This window comes from Hippopotamus amphibius, chromosome 16, assembly GCF_030028045.1.
Source record: "Hippopotamus amphibius kiboko isolate mHipAmp2 chromosome 16, mHipAmp2.hap2, whole genome shotgun sequence".
NCBI classification, from domain to species: domain Eukaryota; kingdom Metazoa; phylum Chordata; class Mammalia; order Artiodactyla; family Hippopotamidae; genus Hippopotamus; species Hippopotamus amphibius.
Genome location: NC_080201.1, coordinates 60645452 through 60658006, shown reverse-complemented (window position 1 = coordinate 60658006; position 12555 = coordinate 60645452). Strand labels below are relative to the sequence as shown.

The 12555-nt window shown below is 41.0% G+C and overlaps 1 protein-coding gene across 1 annotated transcript; it reads right to left on the bottom strand.

The window, feature by feature from the left end:
• Nucleotides 1-444: 444 nt before the first annotated feature.
• LOC130838438 (vomeronasal type-1 receptor 4-like) lies at nucleotides 445-1464 on the bottom strand. The gene has a single exon (XM_057711521.1). It carries the CDS (start codon nucleotides 1459-1461, stop codon nucleotides 445-447), a length of 1017 nt encoding a protein of 338 aa, XP_057567504.1. The 5' UTR covers nucleotides 1462-1464.
• Between the last annotated feature and the right edge of the window lie 11091 nt (nucleotides 1465-12555).

Here is a 12555-nt window from a genome sequence, read left to right as displayed (position 1 = left end):
CCAAAAGCTTTATTCAAGGACTGAATATCCCCACCAGAACTACTGTCTTCAGTTTCAGTAATGACCTGCCACATGCTGTTCCAATTTCACCCACCTTTTCTTACTATTCCATGCCTACTTCATTTCTAGGAAATTTATGCTGATAGATTTAAGTTACACACTCCCACAATTCTCCATAACAACCAGATTGTTTGAGGACCTGGCGTTTATTATTGAGTAAATTCTGAACTCCTCTACTGCAACACTAGTAAAACATCCATTCCATATGTATTTACATGATAATTATATAATACTTCATTACAAACACTACAATATTATTTATTTTGAAGAATATGCTCACTCACATCCTGTTTACCATTCTCGGGTAAGCAACTCTCAATTTATCCGAGGACTCTGAGGGAGGTGAGTGAATAAGCACATGAATACAGTGCAAACACATACCATTTACATCTTTCTCCTAAGGGGAGGGGACTTTGAGTTCCTTTTCCCAGCAAAGCAGAGCCTGGATATTCTGGAGTCACGACTCATAATCAGAAAGGGGCTGATAGTTGGGAAACATGAAGTGATTATTGAGGAGATGTTTGAAATGAACACACTAGGATTGTTCAAAAGACACAAAATAATATAACAGATGGAGGAGAGGGTATTAAAATTAACAAAGGTGCTCACAAGGAGAAGGATGGTTTTGGTGGCTCTGGACTCAGGGGAGGAGATGGAGGAGACGTTGATCCTGTGAATGTTTTGGACCCTCTGCTTGTGTCTGTACAGCGTGAAAACCGTGCAGCCACTGGCCAAGATCATGACCACAAAACATAAGACATCAGGGAATGATATCAACGCTGCATATAATGAGTCCCCGGTTTGGTTATGACGAACAGCAGAACAGTGTCCAAAAGGTTTTCTGTCTGTGATGCTCATGTTGTTCAAATTTCCAGTCATGTACAGAGGATACACGACATTTAGCAGCATGTTCACCATCCAGCACAGGATGATTGAAGGGAAAACCAACTGCTGAGCTTTCACTTTGAGCTCTGCCCACCTGGAGGTCCGGGGACTGATGGTGATGGCCTGGAAGACACTCAAGAGGCAGGTGGTGCCAATGGACACTCCCCTGCCCACTCCACGAACATATGGGAAAAATCTGCATATAAATTCACTGTTCATTTGGTGCCACCCAAAACTTGTCACTGTATCGTGAAATCCACTAGAGAACAGCACCAAGATGTTGGCCACAATCAGGTTCTTGACAATCCAATCTATGGTCTTCAGCCTATACCCAGAGCAATACAGGAAGAGATAATGGTAAAGAAGGGAGAAATTCCCCAGGATTCCAAGAAGAATCTGGGATAAGAAGACTGTTCTGATTGCCACATTCCCGGCAGCCATGCTGGCAGGGCTCAGTGACGGATGGTTGTCTTCTGAGCTAGAGGATCCTGAATGGGAAGATGAGGCCTGGACCATAGGTACCAGGTCAACAAAAATCCAACCTTCTCCACTTACCAATAGTTCCTACTTTGAAATAATTATTTCAAGGTTCCCTGTCATGTCAAGGAATCCAAGGTTTCCATGTATAACCAGTAAAGAGCACTTGCAATGTATGAATCACTGTTATGAAAGCCTCACATGTGGTAACATCTTTATTCCTCACAAATTCATGAGGCAGACACTATTATTTTCCTTATAAAGATGAGGACGACATCAACACAGAGAGGTGAAGTGTTTGGTCTACATTCACTCAGTGGTTGGGGGCAGATGGCTGGTGGGCATTTGAACCCTGCTGGGCTGGTAGCAACAACAGTGCACTTAACCCAGAATATACTCAAATACTAGTCACCTGGGTTTTTCCAATAAACCGGATCTAAATTTAGTTTTGCTTCCACACCTCGTAATTTCAATTTAGATTGGTGGTATTTTATTTTAAAATTTAGGTGGTCCAGTGGTTAAGACTCCGCACTTCCAATGCAGGAGGCAATGGTTCAATCTTGGTAAGGGACTAAGATCCCCTTTACCAAGGAATGATGCTGACAGCACGGCCAAAATTAATTAATTAAAATTTAGTTCCTGACAAATTTCCACTTACTTATGAAGACTTATTCGAGCAGCAAGTATAAATTTTGTACACAGCTTTAGAGATCTTCATAGAATGTAAATGCACTGACTTCCGTATAAAACTGCACACACCTGCCCTGAGTCAAGCTGGATTTAAAAAATGCAAGAATGGCTCAATATTACGATGGCAACAGAAAGACTCATTTCCTTTCATTCCTAGACAAGAGCACAATGGCACAAGTCACAGTAACCATGGGACAGGAAACACTGATGCCTGACTAGTAGTGCATGGTAGAAACAAAATTGTTACTAATTTCACGCCATATACATATCTATTTATTAATACCTGAGTCAAATAAAAGTCTTAGCAGTAAGGCCAGATTTGTGAAAGATATGAAGATACAAGACACATGCAAAATCAAATGTCAAGGTGAGTAACTTGTGTACTGCATAAAAGACTTACATTTTTCAGATGGGTGTTATAATACTTGAAAACACCAGAAATATAATAGATATATTCAAGTCTAAAAATGGTATCTGAAACATATGAACTTTGATTTTTCTTAACTGCTGCTTCCCTAACTTTAAGCGGGAAGAGTCTCTCCATAATCAAAAGAAACACAACAATTCAATCTTCTCAGCACTTCATATGCCCAGAGTTAGAGGAAACATTTATATTCAAGCAACGGCTGCCAGATACACTGTTACTGCACAGGATCAGATGACCCGTATAGATTCATCCTAGTCTTTGTTACAAGTATGGAGTATTATGAGCTCACCTGTGAAACCTGAAATTGATGTCTAGGATTCCTGGAAAGCAGACTGAACAATCATATTAACTTGAAAAATACAGTCCTTGAGCACATGAAAAATCAGATTTCATTATCACCTGCATTAAACCACCACAATCACAGTCAGCCAGGATTACATACATTACATAAGGAACCATCAGGGGCTGGTGAAGGTCTAGGCCCCCGTCTCCCTTTACTATCTCACTTCAGGGCTCAGCATGTACCCCACCCTCCTGCATGGCTTTGGTGCTGGACCAGGTTCATATACGGGAGACTCCCTTTATCCAACATGTTGACTTAACAGATTCCTTATACAAATCCTTCCTTTATAGATTCTACTTCTCATATGAATACAGAGAAAACCATCGACTTCCTCCTGCTGCCTGGATGGTGGGCTCAGCGCACAGGTCAAAGGAATCAGTATGTGTGCAAGAGGGGCGGCTCGACCCTGAGATATGGGTTTGTGATCCTGTGATCTCACCTCCCCTCAGAACTGCAATTATCTTGTCACCTGGAGCAGCACTGGCAGGAACAGGCTTGGCAGCTGTGATTATTTTTGAAAACAGTCCTCCAGCTGCTAATTACCAAGGACAATTATAAGTTTCTACCTAATAAATTTTAAGAGACTACTGGGTTGCTTCTAAGAGACAATCACATTTCCATGATCCCTGGAGGCCGACAGGGCTCACATGCAAGGAGCAGGAAGTACTTAGGATTGACACATAAGGGACTGGCTGGAAGTCTCTGTCTCAATGGAGGTTCTGCTTCACTCAGAAATTCTACCCAAGTGAGTTCTTTCCTAATCTCATACAACTAGCTGCACCATCAATTAAGATATGAGCAAAGAAAGAGAATTTCTGCAAGTATGTGAGAAGGATCTAAAAAGAGATGCAAGTAACAAGAACATGAAATTGATCTAATCTACATTAGATATCACTGCACTCATTTGCACAATTCAATATCAATGAATCTGTAAATTGTTAGGCAAATAAACTTTACTGATATTGACCTTCAGTAGTTCTGGAAGCAGAAGCAGATAATATCCATAGAAGAAAGAGAGAAGTTTCCAAAGGAGACCCTTGAAAATCAAGGCTCCAGGATTGGATGGTTTAACAGGGAGATGCTACTAGTCCTGAAGAATCTTCCAATGGACAAATATGGGAAACTTTGAGCATCAAAAAGGAACATTACAGTAGTACTACATCACCTCAAATGAAAAGGACCTCTGACTCCACTGTCATTAGATAAACAGAAAAACCTCTCCATTATAGAGGAATGACAGTTGATACAACACATAAAAGATAAAAGAATGCTAAAACAGCTACTTGGCAACCATCATCTGATGATTGATTCAGATGAAATAGCAACAGTGGACGTTAGAATAATTTGGTCAAAGTATTTCAGTTGTTCAGACAACTGCAACGTATCACCCCAACGATTACTTATCAAATACGCAGGAAAAGAGCCACCTCTAAAGAGAGTAAATCTAGTATGTAATCATACCCAAGTAATCAAAGTCATTGCCAGTAACAGGAAATACCCATCATCTCTTCCTCCAAGGTGACGCAATAAGAAGTTTCCACCATCATCGGGGTGTAGAAGTTCTCCTCAGATGCGAAACCTGCGTCTCAGGATGACGCGCATAAGCAGAGAAATCCACACAGGTGGATATTCTGCAAACCCGTGAGCGTGTATTCTTCAAAAGTCTGTCGCTGAAGAAAAAAAACGAGCTGCCAGAGTCCTAGATTAGAGAAATTAATGAATCAAGACAGTGATTGCAATCCTTACATCATGACTGGATCCTAGATTTATGAAAGCAGATATGAAAGACATCCCTGTCTCACTGGGGGAAATCTGTATATGGACAGTCTATTAAATGATGCTGTAACACTAGTGTTGATTAGTTAAGTATGATGGCTCTAATTGTTACACAGGAATAGGTCTCGACATAAGGAGATATTCAAAGCAAGGGGCAAAGTGTCAAGATGTCTGAAAATTATTCTCATATAGACATGCAGATAGATGAAAAAGAACCTGTGATAAAAGAACACAGTAATGTTTGCTGAATCTAGATGAAGAGTATGCTGTAGGTTTCAATTTTCTGTAGGTTTAACTTTTTCAAAATGAGAGGTGACCACTAAATGAAAGGTGGCAGTATGTGGGTACACAGATGGTGGCATATGACATTTTACAGCCTGTGGCAAGACAATTGAGCTCTTATGCAGCCACAGAGGGATTCTGCAGTCATGGTGATGAACCAATGCTGTATATCAGAGCCACTCAGATAATCCACGCGTGCACAAATCAATGTGACAAACTATCTACAAGCCATGATGTGATAGCTGACATTCAACACTTTAAATGTATAAACAATGTAAACTGCTATAGCCACTATGGACATAGTATGGAGATTCCTTAAGCAACTAAAAATAGAGCTACCATATGGTCCAGCAATCCCACTTCTGGGCATACACCCAGAGAAAACCATAATTCAGAAAAATACATGCACCCCAATGTTCACTGCAGCACCATTTACAATAGCCATGGAAGCAACCTAAACGTCCACCAACAGAGGAATGGATACAGAAGAAGTGGTATATAAATACATATACTAGGAATATTATTCAGCCATTAAAAAATATATATAATGCCATTTGTAGCAACATGGTTGGACCTAGAGATTGTCATACAGAATGAAGCAAGTCAGACAGAGACAAATATCATATGGTATCCCTTACATGTGGAATCTAAAAAAATAGTATAAATGAATTTATTTACAAAACAGAAACAGAGTGACAGATGTAGAAAACAAACTTATGGTTACCAGGTGATACGTGGGGGGAGGGAGGGATAAACTGGGAGACTGGGATTGACATATACACGCTACTATAGATAAAGCAGATAAGTAACAAGGACCTACTGTATAGCACAGGGAACTCTATTCAGTACTCTGTAATGGCTTATTCGGGAAATGAATCTAAGAAGGAGTGGATGTATGTATATGTTTAACTGATTCACTTTGCTGTACACCTGAAAGTAATACAACATTATAAATCAACTACATTCCAATAACAATTAAAAAATAAAAAGCAAATTTAAAAATGTATACACAGGGAGTGTTTTAACAAAGATATCTCATAATCATCTCCACTGAGAACAATGAAACCTCCTATACTCTGAGTGAGAGTGTAACTGGTAGAGCCACTATGGAAAACTGTATGAATGCCCCTGAAAAAACTAAAGAGATACCATAGGATCCGGCAATTCCACTCCATGGTATATATTCAGAAAAAATGAAAGCTCTAATTAGAAAAGATACACGAACTCCAAGGTTCACAGCAACACTGTTTACAAGAATCAAGACATGGAAGCAACCTAAATGTCCATCCACAGATGCATGCGTAAAGAAGATGAGGTATATACATATATACAATGCAGTATTAATCAGTCATTTAAAAATGAAATAATGCCATTAGCAGCAATATGGAAGGACCTAGAAATTATCATACTTAGTGAAGTAAGTCACAAAAAGACCCATATTACGTCATATCACTTGTATGTGGAATCTAAAAATAATACAAATGACTCTCCATACACAAAACAGAAACAGACTCACAGACACAGAAAACACAAGACTACCAAAAGAGAAAGGGGGGAGAGGGATAAATTAAAAGTCTGAAATTAGCAAACTACTATAGAAACTACTAGACATCAAATAGACAAGCAACGAGGATTTACTGTATGGTACCAGGAACTATGCTATAATGCCTATGCCACTTGTAACAACCTACAATGAAAAATAATCTGGAAAATATACATACACCTGAATCACTTTGCTGTGCACCTGAAACTTACACCATATTATAAATCAACTATGCATCAATTAAAACATTAAAATTACACTGAAATATAATCTCCATTGAATAAATCGTGATGTTTCAGACAATATTCTAGATCTACTTCCATTGCACTAAGTATATCTTCATCATAAACCCCAGACTGAGGAGAGCGATTTGGCTGGAAAGTAAATCCAGTATGGCAATATTTGTGTAAACATTGAACTCAAACAGAACATATTAAAAAAATACATTTTTAGGCCATTTGAGGTAGGCTCTGAAACCACATTTTAAAAAACAGTACACCTGAAACTGAAAAAAACTGTTACACATTAACATAAAAATGGCATCAGTTGTCAGATAATAAATGAGAATCTTAATTTTATTGTTTATTTTATTACTGTGTTTCCATGGGTATCAGATTTCTATTGCTGCTGTAACAAATTCCCCTGATACCAGCAGCCTAAAACAACATGCACTCATTTTCTCATGGATCTGTAAGTCAGAGGTCAAAGCCAAGGTGTCCCCTCTCCTGGGCTCTTAACAGGCGCATCTGAGGGAGAATTACTTCCAGGCTGATCCACCTCCTTGGCAGAATTTATCCTTCCACCGTCTCTAAGGGACTCCCTCTATCTTGAAAGCCGGCCTCAGCATGTGGAATCCCCATCCTGTTTCCAGTCACCTCCTCTTCAGTTGCATCTAATTGACTTTTCTGTTCTTTAGCTCCACGAGACTGTGCACGGCCTACTCACATAATGCAGGACAATCTCCCTATTTTTAAAGTCACATGACTAGTAACCTTAGGTGCATCTGAAAAATCCTTTTGCCATGTAACGTGACATGAACCACCAAGGGATAACACCAGGGGATGGACATCTGCCTACATCACTAGGACAACAGTAGATATTTTTTTTCAATGAAAACTATTTTTAATTTTTTTAACTATGAAAGGAGACACTTTTTAAAAACTTTTTATTATATCCATAAAGCTATTGCCAGTGGTTACTTCTTTGGATGGTTTCACCCAAGGAACAAATGTTACCTACAATTTTTTGAATGCTGTTCAGTTACATTTCATTTCTCTAATAGAGCATGTATGGTATTTTATTTTATCTTATTTTATTTTTTTGCCTGCATCTTTATTTTTTTGACATAGAATAAACTGCATATAAAGTGTACAATTTGATAGTTTTTTCTTATTAGTAATGTATATATGGCCATTCCAACCTCCCAATTCATTCTCCCCCCTCCCCCACTTTTCCCACTTGGTGTCCATATGTTTGTTCTCTACACCTGTGTCTCTATTTCTGCTTTGCAAACGGCTTGATTTTTACCTTTTTCTATATTTCGCATATATGTGTTAATATATGATATTTTTATCTTTCTGACTCATGTCACTCTGTAGGACAGTCTCCAGGTCCATGCACGTCTCTGCAAATGTCCCAGTTTCATTCCTTTTCACAGCTGATTAATATTCCATTGTATATATGTACCACATCTTCTTTATCCATTCATTTGTTGATGAACATTTAGGTTGCTTCCATGTCCTGGCTATTGTCAATAGTGCTGCAATGAACATTGGAGTGCATGTGTCTTTTTGAATTATGGTGTTCTCTGGGTATATGCTCAGTAGTGCGATTGCTGGGTCATATGGTAACTATTTTTAGTTTTGCAAGGAACCTCTATACTGTTTTCCATAGTGGCTGTATCAATTTACATTCCCACCAACAGTGCAGGAGGGTTTCCCTCTTCTCTATACCCTCTCCAGCATTTACTGTCTGTAGATTTTCTGATGGTGCCCATTCTAACCAGTGTGAGGTGATACCTCATTGTCGTTTTGATTTGCATTCCTCTAATCATTAGTGATGTTGAGCAGCTTTTCATGTGCCTCTTGGCCATCTGTATGTCTTCCTTGGAGAAATGCCTATTTAGGTCGTCTGCTCATTTTTTGATTGGATTTTTTTTCATATTGAGCTGCAAGCATGTATGGCATTTTAGAAATACTACAATAAATAAGGAGAATTTCATCAAATCATTTTGGGGAATAAAAGTTCTTGACGCCATAGTATTGGGAAGGGGTCAGGCCTGCCCCATGGTACCAACACTCAGGGCCCAGTTTCAGGAAAGAGACTCTCTGTCAGACCCTCCCCCCCCCCCCCCAGTCACTCCCTCTGCCTGAAATGCAGACAGAAGAGTGAAGAAGTGATGCGTGGTGTTCGTTCAACCTTCTACCCGGGGTCGCACTGCATGGTAAACATTTTGAGGAGTATTTTATATGAGCAACATTATTGCTTCATGCAATGACTGTTAATAATGACACGTGAGTGATTTGTGACTCCACTGTAAAAGAGGGGGTTAATAATGGGGGACGAAATAGTGACCTCCAATCTGCCCTGATACTTCATCCCCTTTATCTCCATACTGGCTCCCCCTCCACCTCTATCACCCAGACACCTTCACCCCACTACTCCTCAGGTCTTTATCCATCAATAAGCGCCTGCCACATCACCTTCCAACATGTGATCTGTATTTTCCCCAAAGCACCTTCACCTGCCTCTTCTTTTTCCATATCCCACCTCCACTCTACACCCCCTTGGAGCCCTCTCCCTCTAAAAACTCTAATCCCACACCATTCCCTGCCCCTTAGCTGGCTACTCCTGGTCTTCCACTCCTCCCCCCTCCTTCCCCATGGATCTATATTTTCCCCTGTTCTAATCACCTCAACTCAATTCCCATTCCCTCTGTACCTCTCCCTCAAGAAACTTTTCCCTTGTGAGTCAGATTTGTGAGGCCTTTCTCTTAAAGAACCAAGCTTTACGTTTAGACAACATATTTTGCCAAAACCATCATATTCCTGGCACATTTCCATACTCCTCAGGTTATTTTGCTTCTCTTGGTGCCACTTCATCTGACCAGCAAATTCCCAGACATCATTTAAAAAAATAGAACAAGGAAAGAATCCACTAGGACCATGCAGGAAAGGGCTAATTCAGCCAAGCTGGGTTGCTCAAAGCCTGAAAAGTTTAAAGAAAGGCCTTCCTCAGGATTGGCTCACGCCTGGAAGATAACCTCTGAACCCTGGAATATTCTCCTGGATAAGAGTGTTTTGAGGGGCTTCCCTGGCAGTCCGGTGGTTAAGACACGGCCTCCAATGCAGGGAGTGCAGGTCGGGGAGCTAAGAACCCACATGCCTCAGGGCCAAAAAACCAAAACATAAAACAGAAGCAATCTTGTAACAAATTCAACAAAGACTTTAAAAATGGTGCATATCAAAAAAAATGTTTTTTAAAAAGAGTTCTTTGATATACCTGAGGCATTGGGCCGTGGGTCCACTGGTTAGGACTCAGCACTTTCACTGTGGGGGGCCCGGTTCAATCCCTGCTTGGGGAACTAATATCCCACATGCTGCGCTGTGCAGCCAAAAAATACTACTACTAATAAAACATTTTTAGAAATGTCACCCTGTGGTAACAAGCTCCGTTACCAAGTCTAGGAGACGAGGCTAAGGAAACCCAACACTGAATATACTCAACCCCACAGGGGCTTAAACAATACACACACACACACACACACCCCCCTACACTTAGGATACCCAGGGCCCTTGAACTTAGCTTTCCTTTGGGGGCCCCTGTCAATATAAACAACATAAGACATCCAAAATCAGAATGTCAGCTCCATTCTGTCTGTTAACAAATTCCATGTAATTCTGAGAAATAAGTGCTGTTCCTATCAGTCAGTGGGAGGGACCAGCCTGTCAGGCACCCTCCCACAACCAGGTCTGCCTAGGAGGCCCTGCTGAAGTTCCCTGAACATGGACTAGAGCCGGTGCATGAAGAAGGATGGGCAAGTACAGACTCAGCAAGGGCCCCCAAGGGGAGAACATGGACTTGGACACCATCCCCTACACACAACTGCTGGCCCTGCCTGTCTCAGCCCCAGAAAGGGACAAGAAACAGTTTCAAGTGGTGCTTCCAATGACCACGACCTACAGAGGACCTGGTGTGGATTCAGAGCATCCTGTCCCCACGGCATTGCTGGTTTTAAGCAAGGTTCTCCATGGTGCAGGAGAGGACAGGAGGAGGGAAAAGTCTGAGGTCCAGGGAAAGTCAGCTTGCTGAAGTCTAAGGCTGGTACTGCACACAAACACACAACATAAAAGAACAAACTGAAATATACTTTTGTCATGGAAGCTGTGACACAGGAAAAAATAGACATTTGGACTTTGTCCCTGGTTTCTGACACACAGCTGCTGAAACCCCTGGAAGTTTTTTGAGTGACACAGGTGAAAGGAGCACCTTTTGTTACTTGCAACAAGCCCCTTTCAACCACATCCCAATTTCTGTTGATGAGGTGACCAGAGAGCTTGAGGCTGAAAACTGGTTGCCAGAGAAACCAGCCATGAGACTAGAGGGTTGCAACTTTCAGGCTTATCCCCTGTACTCCAAAATGGAAGAGAGGCTGGAGATTGAGCTTACAACTCAATGATTCAATGGCTTAATCAATTAAATGATTGAACCAATGATTTAATCAATGATGCCAGTGACTTAATCAGTGATGCCAATGATTTAATCAATGATCCTACATGATGAAACCTCCAGACAAACCCCTGAACAATGGAGTACAGAGAGCTTCAGAATTGGGCAACACATCTACCTGCAGGGAGTTGTGGCGTTACCCACTTCCATGGGGACAGAAGCTCTTGTGCTTGGGCTCCTTCCAGAACTCACCCAATGTACTTGTTCATCTGGCCTTTCCTTTGTATCCTTTATAATAAACTGGTCCTAGTAGGGAAGATGTTTTCCAGAGTGTTGAAAATTCTTCAACTTGACGCGGTGGGTGGGGGTGGGGGTGAGTGTGGGAACCCCTGATGTTATAAACAAGTCAGACAGAAGTGTAGGCACTTTGGGCACCCAATCCTTGAGACTCGCATCTGAACTGAGGACACTCTTGTAGAGTGTGAACTAGGCAGTTAGGGTCATAGTTGGAGTGAATTATAGGATACCCGATTAGTGTCCAGAAAGTTGAACAACTGCTCTGAGGAGTGGGAAAAAAACCTCTGACATTTGGTGTCAGAAGTGTTGGGAATAAAAACACTTCACCGAAACAATGGTAGGACAAAAGCAGTAAAACAAACTGTGATATTTACAAAGATGACTTGCAAAATGGAGAGAAAAGGTGAAAGACATACAAAGTACATTGCAGTGAGACAAAGAAGGTAGGAAGAACCTCACCAAGCACTGGAGGAATTACTCCATTCCTTCCATGAAAGACACTGATCGTATTTTACCTGCTGTGTCAACCACTTTGATATGGACAGAGTAATTGGACAAAGTAGGTGATTAAACACTTAACCCCACTAGGGGATTGTAAGTAGGAAAAAAGTATGGGACACCCCTGCAAGCTAATGATTACTCAAGAAAACAGGTTTGCTTAACCACAAAACGAAGCAGGCTTGCTTAGCAACAAAACCATGTGACATAAGCACAAGACATGCACCCAAACAACAAAACAATGGTGGCAAGAGACCCACATCCTGCCCAGTGAGCTCAATAAGTTAATGATCTCTGCACATACAAAAAACAATAATTTATGGAAAGGTGCTCCTTGTACGGAGAGCTGAAATAATTTTTACAGTCCTTGCTTGACCATGTAGGGACAAGAAACTCCCCTGCCCAACCTGGAGGAGGAGCTGCTGATGGCAGCATGACATCGACTCAAAAAAGACAAAGAAGATCCCCACTTTTCCTTTGTTTATAAAACTGTAGCTCACTACGTTCTCGGCGGCACGGCACCCTCTTGCCTGCCTGCTTGTAAGACTCACAAGCGTTCTATTCTTATAAATCACTTCTTCTCTATCACTTTGCCTCTTGCTGAATTCT